Here is a 19,361-nt window from a genome sequence, read left to right on the forward strand (position 1 = left end):
AGAATTCTTGGAGCGTAATCGCATTTTCTCCCGTTGTTGTTTCTACTGCCTTTGAGAATGTCTTTTTAAGAAAATAGGCTTTGAAAGTTGCAATGAAGCTCATTTCCATAGGTTGTAGCAATGATGTCGTATTTGGTGGGAAAAATAAAACTTTCACATTCTCACACAGATCATTAAGATGACCAGGTGCGTTATCTAAAAGCAAAAGAGCTTTGAAAGCTAAGTTATTTCTCTTGCAATAAGCTTCAACTGCTGGGCAAAAATAAGACTTAAACCAATCTTTGAATAGACTTTGGGTAACCCAAGCCTTCTGATTCACCTGCCAAATTACAGGTAAAGAGTTCTTGTTATATCCTTTTAAATTCCTTGGGTTCCGAGTTCGACAGACAAGCAGCGGCTTAAATTTAAAATTTCCATTAGCATTCCTTCCAAGCATAACAGTTAAGCAATCTTTTGATACTTTATAGCAAGGCTGCGCTGGTTCTTTTTTTTGATATAAAAGTTCTAGATGCCATTTTTTTCCAATAGAGGCCAGTTTCTTCTACACTGAACATTTGGCAGTAATCATAATCATTTTCTTCGATAATTTTCTGCAGCTCAGCAGGAAATGTGGATGCAGCATCTTCACCAGCACTTGCAGCTTCACCTGTTATTTTCACATTCTTTAGTCCAGCCCTAGATTTAAAATTTTCAAGCCAGCCTTTGCTAGCTGTGAATTTTGAAATGTCTTCTTTATATTTAGTCTCTAAGTCTTGAAAACAGGCTTAGAGCTTTGGCCGTGATATTAAAGGCACTAATTGGAATTCTCTTTTGATTGCAGTCTCCCAGCCAAATAATCAACAGATCTTCCATTTCAACCATTATATAATTTTGGATAAAATTATATAATGTTTTTGGATAACTTTTATATAAAAATTTGGATAACTTTGGATAAAATAGTCCGTATTGTAGACCCGTAAAACCAAATTCACTTCCGATCTTACTTTTACTTTCACCACGTTTTGTATCTAAGGTAATTACTTTCCTCTTCTTTTTTTCACTTAATGACCTGGTTGTGGGATTGCTCTTATTCTTCGACATGATTAATGGGCTGTAAAATTTACGAAGAACATAATTTGTAAATATGTACAGCAGAACAACTGAAGCTTGTAATACACCCACTCAATGCTGGTAGTGAAGTAACTGGCTGGCACTCAGGCTCTGGGAGTATGGCTGTGTGAGAGGAATGATGTCATCATGCTCACGTCATGAGGTTTGCATGTTTTTTTGCATGGTAAATTTAAAGGCACGTTAATAAAAACTTTTACCGCATATATCAGGGGATTGCCACAATTAATTTCGGTGCATTAAGCAAGGGATACCTGTATTTAATGTTTGTTTGTGTTCTTTTTTTTTTTTTTTTTTTTTTTTTTTTACGGATAGGGATTGCATGTCCTTCTCCAATATAAGGTAAGTTACAGGTGCAATAACCTAATAACTTTGTAACCTAATAGATAATAATAATAATAACAGGACTCTAGCTTTGATGTAGTAAGATTTTTTTTTTAAGCACCAGAGGTCAGGCATAGTTTTAACGGTTGATTAATAACTTTAGTATGCCATGTAGATTGTAGTGCAGCTTGTTTCTTTGTATATATAAGTATACTCCAGAAGATGACCTTAATGTGGAGGTCGAAACGTAGAGTGTATATTTTGGTTTATATTAAACTAAAGCTTTACTCTCCGGTAGTTATATTATCCATAATTTTCATAATGTATTCTAAATGTTCCCCTTTTGCCTTCAAGTATGGCCAAAGTCTGTGAGGCCACATATTGATGGCAGTACAAACAAGATCCAAAGGAAACACCAACTCTGCTTGATCCAAATCCACCTTCATGCTGGTGATGATAGGTTGTCATTTCTTGCAGGATACTCTATCAAAACTCTGACCACAATTTAAAATCCAACAGATTCAGACTGGCAATTCCGGACAGCTAATCAGATGGTGATATGTGGTCAGGCATATTCGTCTCCAACCACTGTTGTATGGTCCACACTTTTGTGTGCAGGGGATAAACCCTACAATGCTTACTGTGAAACAAGTTGTTGTTCAGGGACTGTACTGCAGGTACAGTCCCTGAAGGTATCACTTAGATACCTCCCCCCCCCCCCCCCCCCGATACTTCACCGCCTACTAAACCATCACTGATGCAGGGTGATGACCTATCTGAATCCTGAGTGCTATGGTATGTGCTGTGTGACCATCCAGGACATATACTTGATTAATCATTTTGGCAGTTAAATGACTCTTCAATGGTGAAAATTTTCTCAGCTGTGAAGAGCATATCCCTGTGTCTGTTGTTTGCATACTGCTAGAAAAGTGCCTTTGATTTTATCACCCTCTGCCGCATAAGTTATGGTGTTAGGAAGTGGTCAGTAGGACAGTGATAGACTCTCGCCCTCAGGTCATCTGTTAGTACACATGACATTGTTCTCTGCGAATCATTTCTCTCTCTCACGACATTACTTTCTGTGTTTCTCACAGGATTATGGCAGAGGTGTTCCTTCACAAGCTGTTGTATCCTAAATCAGCATGGTCAACCTGTTCTTTGGCAGTCAAATATCTCTTCTATATCATTATAACTGTTAATTGTCCAATACACAAACATCCTACTGATCCTGAGTGTTTTTAGTGTGTTGAAAATAACAGGCAGCTGCATTCCAATCTCGTGAAGTGCTATTACAGCTACATGATTCTCGTAATCTGCCCACTGCACGTTAACCCCCACATTTAGACAACTCTCTTTACTAATAAACATGCAAATATTGGCAGCACATAGCATCACTAACAGAATTGGGCTTGCACAATTCTGTGGGCAGTGCAGGGGTGTGCAGAAGTTGTAACAGTATTTATGGCAAGACTGTGCATACTAACCACCATGCCAACCAGCGTAATCTCTTACCAACTGATAAAAAAAAAAAGCTTTTGCTTTAGTTGGTGTTTACCAGATTGAGTGAGTATAAACTAACATACCATGTAAAAACAGGCCTCCTTGGGAGCAGAAGGATTAGTGAACATCACTACTTGTTTACATTAGTTTAAGGTACACCAAGTACCTTAAAACTTCAAAAGTTACATCTCACACAATATGGTAATAAGACTAAACACAGTATCCTAGCCCTGTCATATGTGAATTTAAATCAAGGTGATTACCTTTCTATCCTGAAAGATTGGGAGATTTTCATCCTATATAAAATATCAGAAATGATTATCTATTGATATGATCCCTCTAGGACATAGTGTGATACTTGCTGTTATAGGTTAAATGGCTGTTGTATTTGCCTTGTACTCTCTCTCTCTCTGAATTGCATGTTTGTTCCATAATCATGAACATAATTCTTATTATTAATACCAGACATAGAGTCAAAGACTCATCACAGGAGGTTCGCATTATCACACACAAAGCTCATCAAACTGTGGCTTAAATATATTCAATGTATCCACATTCACCACACTCTCAGGTAATGTATTCCACTCACCAACCATCCATGCAAAGAACCTCTCCTCACTCTTTTGCTCACACCCTCCTTATATGGTTTCCAGGGATGGCTTTTTGTTCTCTCCCTATTCTATGAAAAATTTCTTCATATTAAACCAATAACCTCTGACCTACTTAAATGTCTCAATCACATCTCCTCTCTCTCTCTTCCCCACAACTCTTCCTAATCACGTTTTGCAAATTGAATTCCCTCAGTCTGTTTTCATACCCTATACTCCAAACGCCAGTTACCATCTTCATAAATGGGTGTAGCTGCAGTTTGTTGTAGTTGGTGGATTGAGTGGTGGAGAGAGATAGTTGTGGATTGGTGCCCTCCCCTCGATGAGCCTTTGGACTCCCTGGAGGTGTCACATAATAATAATAATAAATCTTCTATGGATCCTTTCTAACATATCCTCATCACCAAGAAAACCAGGTCACCAAATCTGTGCACAATAATCCAAATGAGGCTTGATCAAGGCAATATACAACAGAACCATAACCTCTATTTCTGCATATCAAGGTCCTCTGCATCAGCCACAATCCAATGTGATAACTTCACAGCCTGTGCAATGCAGAGCATGAACTTCAGGTCCTTGTATACCACCACTCCTAGATCTCTCATCGCCTCTATCTTCTTCAAAGTTTCTCCTCCAAGTATATACTTTGCATCCCATCACTGATTACCAAATATATACAACTTGCTGATACCTATCCAACTCACTAGTCTGTTATTCAATAAATCCATTTCAATTTAATTACCAGCCTGTTGTGTTGCAACTTATCAAATGGTTTTGCAAAATCTAAGTATATCACTGTATATGAATCTCCCCTGTCCAATGCATTTGTCACCTTGTTATAGTACGTAAACAAATTTGTAAAAAAAGACTTCCCTTTAACAAATCTATGCTGACAATTACATAGAATACTGGTGTTATCAACCTATTAATGTATCCTAGTTTCCACTAATTCCTTAAATACTTTAACCATAACTCCAGATATACACATCGGTCTATAATTTTTAGCAGCAGCATTATCATTACCTTTATGATAGAAGAACAATTTTATCTTCTTTCTACTCTCTTGGGGGCTATGTTGTTGTAAGACTCTTATTAAACAGACATGATAAGGCTACTGCTAACTCCCCAGAACATTCCCTTAAAACACATGGCTCATGTCATCAATATATCATCAAATTCTATTGCCTTATTGACATCAAGTTTATTTAATTCCTCATATCTGCTGCTCACTCACAATTAAGTCATCTTCTCCTATTTAATATACACCTGAGCTTCTTATGATTTCACACTGATGAAGATGAAACACCCTTAATTGTTTGCTGATACCTCAACTATGTCTTTTGCATCAGTTACCTATCTACCATCTTCCTCCATTAACATCATCTTATCATAATCATTCTTCCTTCTTGCTACATATTAAGAAAATATTCTAGAAGTGTTTAGGACCTAATTTGCTAATTTCTGCTTATATTGCACTTTTGCTGTCCTTAGCAGTTGAATCAACTTCCTGGCCTGCTCTTTATACTCTTCATGAAATTGATTGTTAGCCTTATTGATTTTGTGATATATCTCCACAGTATCTTCTTCCAGATTTTGTGTGCTTAATCCCTTCATTTGTTCATTTGATGCCTATGTTATTCAGCATTTTGATAATGCATCTTTCAGTAACATTAGTTTCAGCACAACATATTTGTTTGTACTATGTCAAAAGTGTTTCACTCTCCAAACGAAATGATGTTATGTTAGAGTTACATTTTTGAGAGGATTTCACAGTATTAATTCAAAAGGGATACAGAAGGCGAGAAGAATGGAAAGCCCTCCCCACTCCCCAATAAATTGTGTATAGACATCTACAAAGAGGCAAGGGAAGGAAGAAGATTTTTTACATGGAAAATGGTGAGCGTATGGAATGCTGTGATGGAGTATGTTGTGAATGTTGGTGGGCGCTAGTGAACCAAGCACTGTGGATGTACCTAAGAAGAGCTCCTGATTCAGATAAGTTATTCTAGGAATAATTAATTATATATGCGTAATTGTTTGAGACAGAGCAGCTCTAAACGTTGTGCACTACTGGTATTATTAATGTGGGGGATTTTTCTTGCCTAAACTTAATTACGAAATCGTTATTGCATCTCCGTTGTCCAATACATTCATCACCTTGTTATAATATATAAGCAAGTTGGCAAAACACAACCTCCTTTTAATAAACCCTAACTGAAAAGCACAGAGGATAAAACAACAAAATTACAAGATGACCACAGTAATATGTTAGCGATGGACTGCATTTGAGTGGTTATGGTGTGAGTCGCTTGGAGAGACTGCTGCTGGAAAGTAGAGAAGTGAATAGAGAGAGAATGAATCAGATCGAGAGGAGAGTGATGTGGAAGAGCAGGAGAGATTGAAGAAGTGGAAATGAATGGGGAAGTGAGTGGTATGAGTATAGAAAATGAGAGAATGGATGTGCAAGAGGAGCACGGAAACAGGGAGGCTCAGGATGGACAGGGGTACATAGCGTGAGAAAGGTGGATGCTCCAAGAGGAGGCGAGAGCATGTGTAGGCAGGAAAGAAATGGGATGACCAGGGATCAAGAGGAAACAGATGAAGTTGAAAAGTGTTCTAAAATGAAGAAGCAGAAAGGGAACTGGCCCCGGTCCAGCATGGAGAGATCACATAGAGTGAGTGGTATCAGTGGAACTAGCTGTAGACCCAGAAATGAGCTGTCTTGTTTGTATACCAATGCTAGAAGTACAGGGTGTTCGGGATAAATTTGACAGTTTCGTAAGGAAAAAGAAAATCTTCTTTGTATCTATTAAATTTAATGAATTGACAAAAAAACATTACAGGCAGAGTTAATTACAATACTATCAACAAGATTTACTCAAAATAACCACCATTAGCATCGATCACAGCTTCAATTCTGCTTTGGAACCTCGAACAAGCTGATGCTACAGTCTCCCTGAGAAGGGCCGCAAAAACTGTTTTAATTTTATCCATTAACTGGGCTTTTGTATTACTGGAAGTGCGATTGGTGTCTTTTTCAACTGCGCCCCATACAAAATAATCCATGGGGTTAAGGTCTGGGGAGTTTGGAGGCCAAACATTTGGACTGGTGAAGTCGTAGAAATATTCAGACAACCATTTTTGACTTTTCCCAGAGGTGTGGCAAGGGGCCGAATCCTGCTGCCATACATACGGCCTACCATTGCCTACCCTTGTTATCCAGGGCTTGACTACAGTTAGCAACTCCACGAACAAAGCCCGAATTCCAATGCCAGGGTTCTTCAACACCTGTTCCTGCAGATTTGCGAGGAATTCTGCTGTACGAACGCAACCAGATCGTCTGCTAGGGATCTTTCTTCTTGCTACATCCTCGTAGTCACCATTGCAAGTCTCTAGTTCATTCCTGATTGTTTTTACTGTATTCAGGGAGCATTGGGCAGCAGTCGTAATATCCTTATTTTGATGGCGGGCACGAATCATCATGATACAAGTTATTCTCTTCCATGATTCAGGTGGGTTCCAGCTATCCATCCTTTCTGACATCTTGTATGTGAATGAAGAAGGGTCCAAACTTTTAAATGAAGAGAAGTGTGTGTGTTAATACATGTAACTTACGGAAAAATATAATTAATTATAAATATGTCAAATTTATCCCGAACACCCTGTATACGAAACAAGGCGGATGAAATAGTTGCACTAATTGCATCTGTTCACCCAAAGATTGTCGGAATAAGTGAGACATGGTTAGATGAGGACGACATCCGGACAGGAATAGAGATGGAAGGGTATGATATGTTTCGTGAGGATAGAAGGGGTAAAAAGGGAGGGGGAGTGCTATTGATGATAGAGAAAGAGTTATGTCCATACAAGGTAGAGATGCAAGACGGAAATAGGGCCAGTGGTTTTGAGGCAGTATGGTGTGAGATAGAGGTGAATAGAATTATTATTATTATTATTACCACGGGCTACTCCAGGAGTCCTTAGACTCATCGAGGGAGGCCCTAAACATCATGTTCACACAGCTGTTCAACATTCTCACAGTATCTATCATACCTTGCCTTGAACTCGCTCACTGTCATAGCACCCACAACAGACTCTGGCAGCTTATTCCACTCATTTACCACTCTAAAAGTAAAGAACCCAGCTCTAACACCCCTGCTAACCACGCTCTTGCCCAGCTTCCATGGGTGTCCCCTAGTTCTCCCACCACCAGTCCTGATCTCAAAAATATCATCTGAATTAATCCTATAGAATGTTTTTAGCAATTTGAATGTCTCAATCATATCTCCCCTTTTTCGCCTATCAACTAGTTTCTGCAACCCACAAATCTTCAACCTGTTCTCATATGGTTCATTCCATAGACCTGCTATCATCTTAGTCACTCGCCTCTGGATCCTCTCAACCTCCTCCCCATCAAGAAGGAACCGAGGTGACCAAATCTGGGCACAGTAGTCGAGATGAGGTCTTATCAGGGCTCGGTACAGAGGTACAATAACTTGTTTTTCTCTGCTCGTCAAGGTATTTTTCAACAACCAAGTGAGTTGATGAGCTGATTTAGCTACTTTCGCAATGTGCCCCCTAAACTTCATCTCCCTATCCACCAACACTCCCAAGTCCCTGGCCTCATCAATCTCTTGGAGTACAGTTCCACCAATGTGGTATACTGCTGCTAATCTTTTCACTCCGAAATGCATAACCTTACATTTTGTCACATTAAATTGACATCCATTCTCCTTAGTCCAGAACTCCAATCTATCTAAGTCATCTTGCAAGACTTTGACATCTTCTGCATTCACTATCGCCCTACCCAACTTTGCATCATCAGCGAACAAATGAACTGTCACACTTAGACCATTCCCTATATCATTAATGAACAGATTAAACAGCAGTGATCCAAGAACAGAACCCTGTGGCACACCACCAGTCACAGGCCGTTTTTTGGACTCTACTCCTGAATAAACTACTCTTTGATATCTCTCCATCAACCACCCAGCTATCCATCTCACCAACCCTATATCCATTCCCATATGTTGTAGTTTACGGATTAGAATTCCATGTGGTATCCTGTCAAACGCCTTTGCCAGGTCCAGCAGTATCACTGTAAACCCATTTCCCTTATCCAGTTCAGCCTTGTTCACCTTGTTATAAAACTTGAGCAAGTTACTGAGGCATGATCTACCCTTCACAAAGCCATGCTGTCCTCTGTACAGTATCTCATTTTCATCAATCCATTCCTGTATTTTTCCCTTGACTACTTTCTCCAAGACCTTGACAACTACTCCTGATATGCTGATCGGTCGGTAATTTGCAACCATAGTCTTGGATCCTCCTTTATGCAGTGGAACTATTATCCCCTCTTTCCACGCCTTCGGGACTAAGCCAGACCTGAGACTCAGATTAAACAACATGGTCAAGGGCACTGATAATTCATTAGCCGCTTCATGCAAGACCCGTGCCGGTATACCATCCAATCCCACAGATGTATTCACATTAAGGTTCTGTAATAGACTATTCACCTCCACTTCATTCATCACAATTCCCATATAAACTAATGATTCCTTCATTTTTTCAACGTCACCACCTGGATGATATACTTTTGCAAAGTGCGCGCTCAGTAACTCCACTATATCGACTGGTTCAATGAACTCTTTACCATTGTCATTCCTTAAAATCATTTTGCCATGTACAGTTTTTTTCTTGCTTGCAGCATATTGAAAGAACTGTTTGGGATTCTCTTTTGCTTGCATAGCTAGTTTCCTTTCATAATCGGGTTTTGCTGTTTTTACCACACTCGTTACCCTTCTAGCCTGTACTTTATACTGTTCGTGTGCCTGCAGTTCACCCCTTTCTTTAAATTCCCTCCATAGTTGTTTCTTTTTTTGCAGCTCAAGCTTAATGGTGTTATTCATCCATTTAACCCCTCCTTGTTTCACTATTCGGACCTTAGGTATACAATCAGCCATAACCTCCTGTAAATGCTCTTTGATCACTTCCCATGCTCTATCGACGTCCAGCCCTTGCAGTTGCACATGCCATGGCACTGATCCAAGCAATCTCCTAAGCTTGTGATACTTGCCAGCACAGTAATTCCACATATACCCTGTCTTAATCACAAATTTCACACCTTCAGCCACCTCCCAGGTCAAGACCTTATGATCACTCTCACCAATAGGTGGCAACATGGTCATATTCATTACAGTCAAATTCTCAGATACTATTACCAGGTCAAGCACTCTCACACCCCTAGTATTTTCAATTACATGCTGTTTCAGATAGTTATCCCTTAATAATTGAATAAAATCCATTTCCTTCCTCACATGTGTCCTCTCCTCCTTCCAATCAATGTTACCATAGTTGAAATCCCCCATAATAATTACCCTCCTTCCACTCATTTCATCAATTTGTTTATGCATACCATCTCCACCATCTATTCCATCACCTGGTCTATAGCAGCACCCAACTGTATATTTTATTCTGCCAGTATCAATCTCACACCAAATAGCCTCAAATGAGCTCCTTTCACTATCCTGCAATACTTCAATTCTCCTTGGCTGCAGTTCATCAGCTATCATCAACAACACCCCTCCCCCAATTTTATTCTCTCTGTCCCTCCTAAACATACTATAACCTACACATTCTATCCCACTAACTATATCATCTTCCGTCAGCCATGTTTCACTAATGCCAATAACCTGTGGCCAGGAAGAGCCAATCAAGGCCAAAAATTCTTCCTTCTTGTTCCTAATACTCCTGGCATTAGTATACATGAATTGCAGTGTTCCCTTTGTCCCACCCCTATCTTGATACGTTATTCTAAATATCCCATTCCCATTTTTTGTCCTTATTGCTGGCTCAGGTACATTATATACATTTTTACACTCAACTGTCTCACTGATGTCTGGATATCCACTTCCTCCCCTCCTTGGTAGTTCTAGTTTCCCTGGTTCTGCACATCCATTTTCACTTCATTCAGCAACACTTTTTCCAGTCTCCGCACACCAAGTCCATTCAAATGCAGTCCATCCATCTTGTATAAGTCCTTTCGCCCATCAAACTCATTCCACACGTCCACAAATTCCACACCACACCGTCCGTATAACCTGCGCATAATATCATTTGTGATTATGGCCCTCCTTCTAAACTCCTCTCTGTCATACCGCGGTAACAGACTCACCATTCTAACTCTGTCACTCTTTTCTTTCGCTACCTTTAACAATACTTTCAAGTCCTCTCTCATAAAAAATTTATCACCTTTCAATTCATTCGTACCAGCCACAATTGTTATTTCTTTCACCCTCTGTTTTTGCACTCTAATGCTCTCACTTACATCCTTAAATTTCGCACCCGGCAAGTACGATTTAGTTACACTCCCATCTATTACTCCTCTTAATAACGAGTCACCATACAATACTCTCTCCTTCATTTCGGAAACTCGCCCACGCTGTTTATTTCCGTTAGCCGAATCACTCTGGAAAGAGTTTTGCAGGTGCTCTAATTGCCGCTGCAGATCTTGTATCACTGCGCGCAGCCTAGCGATCTCACTTCCTACAAATAATTCCTCATTTTTTTTATCATTCAAACCATTTTCTCTTTCTGTATAATTGCTCTCACTCTTTCTTAGATCACCGCTCACATTGCCATCTTGTACACCGCAATTCCCTATCGAGCCACTATTTTCACTCGCATTCTGGCTTTCTTCAACCATAACTGTCTCACAACCTGACACATACTTCGACTCCTCACTTTGCATACACTTTCTACACATTCTCCCACCACTATCACTTTCAACCCATACTCCAGACTCATTCGGGAATGCATACATTCCACACACATCACACCGGACAAACTCTCTCACACTACAGTTTTTGAACAATGGCGTCGTATTTTTGATGCCATTATCTTACGTCGCATTGGCGCCATATTCAAATATATACTTGTGGGAATCAAATACTTGGTGGGATGTTGTTATAGACCAGGTAATAACGTGGATGGTGGTGGTGATAGTGAAATGTATAGGGCATCCCAAAATTCACGCAAGAAGTAATTTTGATAGAAAACACAGGTTTTTAATTAAAAATTGTAATTTCTTATCGATTCATAAAGTATACAGTATAGCGTTATGCATGGAATAGCATATCGGGTAAATGGCCTCCACGGCTTTGCTGGCACATAGCAATCTTTTGTCAAAATTTTCCATGACCGTTTTGCATAAATGTGGCTGAATTTCATTGATACAGCGCTCAATTTCCTCCTTCGAGGCGTGGGTGGTTGTGGGCTTGTTGGCATAAACCTTAGACTTCAAAAAACCCCAAAGAAAAAAGTCCAACGGCAGCCAATTCTGATCACCAAAACGGGAAATTACACGACCAGGAAATGACTCATGCAGTAATTGAATTGTTTCTCAGGCTGTATGGCATGTGGCACCATCTTGTTGAAACCACATGTCGTCCACATCCATATCTTACAATTTAGGCACAAAAAACTGGATTATCATGTCGCGATAGCGAGAACCATTAACTGTTATTGCCTTACCAGCTGCATTTTCAAAGAAGAATGGACCGATGATGCCTCCAGCCCAAAATCCGCCCCAAACAGTGACACGTTGTGGATGCATTTGTTTCTCAACAATCACTCGTGGATTTTCTGAAACCCCAAATGCGACAATTTTGTCGATTAACAAAGCCATCAAAATGAAAATGAGCCTCATCGTGAAGATGATTTTGTTCGAAAAATAAGCATCCACTTCTTGTTGTTCCATAATCCATTCAACGAACTCTCTTCGCTGTGTGTGGTCAGTAGGCTTCAGTTCTCGAGCCAATTGAACTTTGTAAGCATAAAGATGCAAATCTTTCGTGAGAATACACTGTAGAGAGCTTCTCGAAATGCCCAATTCAAGACCACGGTGCCTAATTGATGTTCCTGGACTCTCAGCAACACTCTCACGAACTGCTTCGATGTTTTCTGTTGAACGACTTGTTGAAGGATGGCCAGAGTTCAATCACTATTCCGACCATATTTTGTACGAAAATTGCGAACTGTAGCTGCCAAACCTTCATTATTTTTAAAATATTGCTCAACAATGAAAATGCGTTGTTCTTTCATGTAGCGCTCCATTTTTAATAACCCTGAACTGTCAGCTGTCTTTTTTTTCTCATTGGCAACACTTTACCGCACAAATGGCGCTAAATTTAAATCTTGCGTGAATTTTGGGACACCCTGTATAGTCAAATAAGCCAAGCAAATAAGAAAAGGGTGATCATTATGGTTGATTTTAATTATGGCAATATAGACTAGAATAAAGAGATAGCAACTGGAAGTAAAGAAAATGAGTTTCTTGCGTTTTTGAGAGATAACTACCTCAGACAGTATGTAACAGAGGGCACACGAGGATTAAGGGTCTTGGATTTGGTCATCTCATCAGAGGATGTAATTATAAATGAGGTGTCAAATCATCCACCAATTGGTGAAAGTGACCATGAGGTGATTACCTGGGTGGTTGCCAGCAGTGCAAGGACCCCTGTGAAAAAAGGTTTTTGTGGAACTACAAGGGGGGGGGGGTGATTATGAAGAGCTCAGGAGACAGCTTGCGGGTGTAGCATGGAATGAGGAGTTAGCTGGAAAAGAGATCAATGCAGCTTGGGGGATTTTCAAAAACTATTTAGTATATGCAATGTCTAAATGTATTCCAAGGGTGAGAAGGTTAAATAAGGTAGGTGTGAGATGGATGAATAAAGAAATTAAGCATGCGATACAGAGAAAAAGGGCATCGTGGAGGCAGCATAAGAGAAGTGGAAGTAACCAATTTCATGAGGTCTACAAAGACCAGGCAGGGAGGGTGACTTGGTTGGTGAGAGTAGCTAAAAAGAGGTATGAACAGCAGTTAGCTATTGAAGCCAAAAAGAATTCTAGGGAGTTCTTTCGATATGTAGCCAGCAAAAGAAAGAATGATTATGGAAGGATGACATTGATTGGAGGAAATGGTATAAAGACAGCTGTTGCAGAATGTGTGGTGGAGATACTTAATGAGCAGTTCATAAAGATCTTTCAATCTTGTGAATGTGACTTCATGGAGAGATTGAGAGCAGTAGATGACGGGGAGGAGAGACTGACTGTAAGTGAGCAAGAGGTGTTTGGGGAGTTGAGTAAACTAGATGTAACTAAGGCTGTGGGACGTGATAATATATCACTGCATATTCTGAAGGAATGTGCTAGAGAGATGATACCTACCTTGACATATTTTTTTAATACGAGTCTTGCACTTGGTCAAGTTCCTTAAGAGTGGAAGGAGGGCAAGATTGTGCCACTTCATAATGGAGGTGATCGAACTCAAGCATCAAACTATAGGCCTATCTCTATGTCAGGTGTTGTGGTTAAGTTGTTGGGGAATCTTGTGAGAACTGGGATCCAGAGTTGGGTTGACAACAATGGTATAATCATTGAGGGACAGCATGGATTTGCTAAAGGGAAGTCATGTTTTAGTAATCTGCTTACTTATTACAATAAAGTTACTGCTTCCTTGGATTTCGCAAAAGCTTTTGATCAACTTATCATGAGTACCTCATGATAAGTTGACTGTCAAGCTGGAGCAGATGGAGTTGGATATTAGATTAGTGCATTGGATTGGAGACTGGCAATCTGATAGGTATCAACAAGTTGTGTATGGGAGTGCGATATCCAGGAAAAGGAAAGTCACTAGTGGAGTACCTCAGGGGTATGTTTTAGGGCCATTACTGTTTAACTTGTATATTAATGATATTGGCGAAGATTTGGATGGAGATATTCAGTTGTTTGCAGATGATGCAAAGTTGGGATGAACCATAAAGAGTAGTGAAGATGTTGTGGCCTTGCAAGAAGACTTGAATAAATTGAGTGATTGGGCAAGCAAATGGGGATGTGAGGTCAATGTTGCAAAATGTAAGGTTTTAAAATTTGGAAAACAAAGATGGGATGCAGAATTTATCCTTGGTGAGGATATATTGTTCGAGTTGGAAGAAATAAAAGATCTGAAAGTGGATAAGGATCTGAAATTTAAGAGACACATAGCCAAAATTGTGAAGACAACACAAATGCTTCTGGGAATGATGCAGAGGACACTGACGTGTAGAAGTAGGGAGATTCTTGTTCCATTGTATAAGGCTTTGATTAGGCCACAAATGGACTATTGTGCCCAGATTTGGTCACCTGGTTTTCAGAAGGATGAAGATATAAGAGATAAGAAATAAGAGATCTGAAAGTGGATAAGGATCTGAAATTTAGGAGACACATAGCCAAAATTGTGAACACAACACAAATGCTTCTGGGAATGATGCAGAGGACACTGACGTGTAGAAGTAGGGAGATTCTTGTTCCATTGTATAAGGCTTTGATTAGGCCACACATGGACTATGTGCCCAGATTTGGTCACCTGGTTTTCAGAAGGATGAAGATATGTTAGAAAGGGTCCAAAGGCGACTGACTAAGGTAGTCTCTGACCTCTGGAATGTTGAGTATGAGGAAAGATTGAGAAGATGTAATTTGCAGAGTCTGGTGGAGAGAAGGAAGAGGGGAGATATGATAGAGACCTACAAGTTGGTAAGGGGTTGTTATAAGATCAATGTTGAGAAGTTCTACAGAGAATAGTGGGAGATCAGGGGAGAACCAGAGGTCATCCCTGGAAATCGTATAAAGAGGGTGTGAGTAACTGAGTGAGAGGCAGGTTTTTTCGTGCAGAGTTGTGAATGATTGGAATGCCTTGCCTAAGAGTGTGGTGTCTGCTAGGAGTTTGAGTGTGTTTAAGGCACAGTGTGATGAGATGTGTGTGTGATAAAAGGATCTTCCGGATGAGTCTTTGACTCCATGAGGTCTTGGGAAATAATAATAAAAAAAAAAAATAATAATAATAAAATAATAAGAATGCTAAGAGTGTGAATATTTTAATGAGTTAACATGAGAGATTCATTGCTGGAAGTTAGTCTAACTGATTGAGACTTAACTCCATGGAAGTTTGTTAATAATAATAATAGTGCCAATAAACAGGAAAATAATGCATGTCATCTTCCACCACTATTCCATGTAAAAAAAATGATAAAAACAGTATGGCTTGCATACAGTTGAAAAGGAGGAAGATAAGTACAAAAAAAGGCAAACAACAGCTATATCTCAATTGCTAACATACTCTCCAAGGGCCATTTTATTCCCAGAACTTGAAAGAGAGAAACAGTGATGATCCCATGTGTTAAGTCTCTTTCTAACCATTTTGCCAATATTCTTAGATAACATGCCCTCTAAGACACTAATCAGATCACCTAATGACTAACATTTATTCACATAATATCCAGGTATATACAAGATCACATGTAATTGACTATGCAGGTGTACATTGACTTCTTTCCAAGCAGTGTGTGTGTGTGTGTGTAAGTATTTCATATAAATAAATAATATAAATTATAAAAATTTATATATTATATAAATAAATTATATAAATAAATATATTTCTACTTAAGACTAGTATTATCAAATATATTTTTATGCTCTAACAGTTAAATACACTTACAATTCTTACTTCTTCTAGTTTTTGTCTACACTGTTCATATTCCAGAGGCAAACCAAGAGAATTACTATCATGTAGGCTCTCCTGCATAAAATAATGTGAAGGACAACAAGCAAATCAGCTTTGTTTTAATAAAAAAAATTATTAATAAATAATAATATATTAATAATAATAATAATAATAATAATAACATATTAATAATAATAACAGGCCAGGTGGGCAACATTCTGGCTCATGAGTGCACCTACTTGTTCAGTTACAATTTTATGTATCCCACTCAAGTCATGAAAATAATCTTTATTCAGTAAGAAGTTATATTTTGTATTAATTATTATTATTACTATCATCAGACTCTCTGGGGAGTCAAGGACTTATCAAGGGATGTCTCACATCACCTACACCAGCTGTCATACCTTCTCTTAAACTCAACCACAATAGACATATCTGAGAGACTATTTTTAGAATCAGCATCAGCTACAAAGTACTCTCCCAACATTAACAAGTATGGTAGCATTAATTTACCAAAGAACTGGGAGACTATCATTTCAAGACTTGATAGCCTGACTTCACTAAATTAACTTTATGGTTATCTGATCCATATATAAGGCACCATGTACAGACATTACTTATGTTTTCAGTTACAATTTGAATTATTTTCTGCAGTTACTTAGTTCAGTGCTGTGTCACAGTTATAATTGTGCTCTGATGATGCTGGGTAGAAAACCAATGAAATATTAGCGAGTTTAATAAATGTTTTTTCCTCTCTTGGTGCTGTTTATACCATGAAACATTATTATGAATAATAACATCTAAGCCTTTCTATATGTATTGGGTTGTTGCTATTTATGTTAAAGATACCAAGCAATTTTATAAGCTAGGTTTTTTTAATCCTTTTTCCCAAGTAAGCAAACAGACAAGTAAGTCAAGTTTGCAGCTGCACGTAGTGTAACACTAGGCAACTCATGCACTATGTGCAGCTGCAAACTTGACTTACTTGTCTATTTGCTTACTTGGGAAAAAGGATTAAAAAAACCTAGCTTATAAAATTGCTTGGTATCTTTATCATAATATATACCCAAAGTAAAAAACTTTATACATGTTGCTATTTAATTTGTACATTAATGGTATTTCCCCTTGAATAAAGCTATATAATCTGAGGAAAAATAGCCAGTTTTTTTGCAGACGATGCAAACCTAGGGAGAGCAGCACTTAACAGAGGATGTAGAAATACTATAGGACGATTTAATCTGAGAAATAATGTGAGCAGAGGATAACAGCTATCAGTTTAATGTGACAAATTTTAAGGTCATGAAATTTGGGATGAAAATATTATAAGCTGTATACTGCAGTGATGGAACTGGACTGATAGAAATTGACAAGGCAGACAAGTTTGCAAGAATTAAGATGGCTAGGAGCGTATCCCAGGAATCGGTTCTTGGTCCAATGTTATTCAATTTATACATTAAATTAATGATGCTGGGAGTGATTTGATGGGAGATACGAAGCTGTCTGCTTATGATGCAACCAACAGCAGTGTAATTAGAGATATGGTTGATATACTGCACAAGCAAAATGATATGAACAGGCTGGAATTGTAGTCAATTGTAGTTAATTTTCAAGTGAAAATTAACACCAGCTCAAATGTTTGTAAATGAAAATTTATGTGTTATGATGTAATGAAATCTTCAATGTTCACATAGATCATTCCAGAAGAAAGTGACCAGCTAAGAATCTTGTTCTGATAGATAGAGAGCTAAATTTCATGAGTCATATAGCAAACATTACAAATATAATCCAAGTGATAATATCAGTGCAGTAAGAAACCGACTTGGAAATAAAAGGAAAGTCATTTTAAATCTTATGAGGCATTATCTGAACTAGACTACTATGATGATCTGGTCTGCAAATCTGCAAACAATAATCCAGACCAGATCCGATCTGGTCAAGGTGATGCAGATACAGTACAAAGGAAGATGCTAAGATGATACTGGGATTATAGAATGTAGATTATAAGTACAGATTGAGAATTTGTGGATTGCAGGTATTGGCAGATATGACAAAGAGAAATGATATGATATATTATTATTATTATTACCCCAAGACCTCATGGAGTCATCTGGAAGGGCCTTTTATCACACGCACACATGCACAGCTCATCATACCATGCCTTGAACACATTCGAACTCCTTGTGGACATCACACTCTACACTCTCAGGCAAGGCATTCCAATCATTTACAACTCTGCACGAAAAAAACCTGCCTCTCACTCCCCTACTCACACCCTCTTTATACGATTTCCAGGGATGACCTCTGGTTCTCCCCCGATCTCCCACTATTTTCTGTAGAACTTCTCCAGCATTGATCCTATAACAACCCCTTACCAACTTGTAGGTCTCTATCATATCTCCCCTCTTCCTCCTGTCCACCAGACTCTGCAAATTACATCTTCTCAATCTTTCCTCATACTCTACATTCCAGAGGTCAGAAACTACCTTAGTCACCTTTGGATCCTTTCCAACATATCTTCATCCTTCTGAAAACCAGGTGACCAAATCTGGGCACAATAGTCATGTGTGGCCTAATCAAAGCCTTATACAACGGAACAAGAATCTCCCTACTTCTACACGTCAGTGTCCTCTGCATCATTCCCAGAAGCCTTTGTGTTGTCTTCACAATTTTGGCTATGTGTCTCCTAAATTTCAGATCCTTTTCCACTATCACCCCCAGATCTCTTATTTCTTCCAACTCCAACAATATATCCTCACCAAGCATAAATTCTGCATCCCATCTTTGTTTTCCAAATTTTAAAACCTTACATTTTGCAACATTGAACTCACATCCCCATTTCTGTGCCCAATCACTCAATTTATTCAAGTCTTCTTGTAAGGCCACAACATCTTCATTACTCTTCATGGTTCGTTCCAACTTTGCATCATCTCAAAACAACTGAACATCTCATCCAAATCTTCACCAATATCATTAATATACAAGTTAAACAGTAATGGCCCTAAAACAGACCCCCAAGGAACTCCACTAGTGACTTTCCTTTTAGGAATATATATACCTAGAAACTTCTGAAAGGGACATATAAATGGAATTTTTCATTTTATAGAAGGTGCAGGGGGACAAGAGGACATCCTTGGAAGTTGGAAATGAATGTGAAAAGAAAGGAGTGGGAGCTAGATTTTTCTCACAGAGTGATGCATGACTGTAATGGCTTCCTTTTGAGGCAGTGAGTCAAATAGTGTGAATGACTAGAAAACTCAAGTTCATTAGTAAAGGCAGTATATGAC

At 38.8% G+C, this 19,361-nt stretch overlaps 1 protein-coding gene across 2 annotated transcripts in view; it reads right to left on the reverse strand.

Annotated features, from left to right (window-relative positions):
* LOC150106497 (uncharacterized) overlaps window positions 1-19,361 on the reverse strand; it is a 553,742-nt gene that overhangs the window by 189,818 nt on the left and 344,563 nt on the right. For both annotated transcript variants that reach the window (XM_090393159.1, XM_090393158.1), the window contains one exon: window positions 16,072-16,152. In XM_090393159.1, the coding sequence (XP_090249285.1) occupies window positions 16,072-16,152 (81 nt within the window). The remainder of the gene's footprint in view (window positions 1-16,071; window positions 16,153-19,361) is intronic.

Source organism: Typopeltis vanoorti, chromosome 5 (genome assembly GCF_054136105.1).
Source record: "Typopeltis vanoorti isolate ZY-2024b chromosome 5, IOZ_Tvanoo_1.0, whole genome shotgun sequence".
Classification (NCBI taxonomy): domain Eukaryota; kingdom Metazoa; phylum Arthropoda; class Arachnida; order Uropygi; family Thelyphonidae; genus Typopeltis; species Typopeltis vanoorti.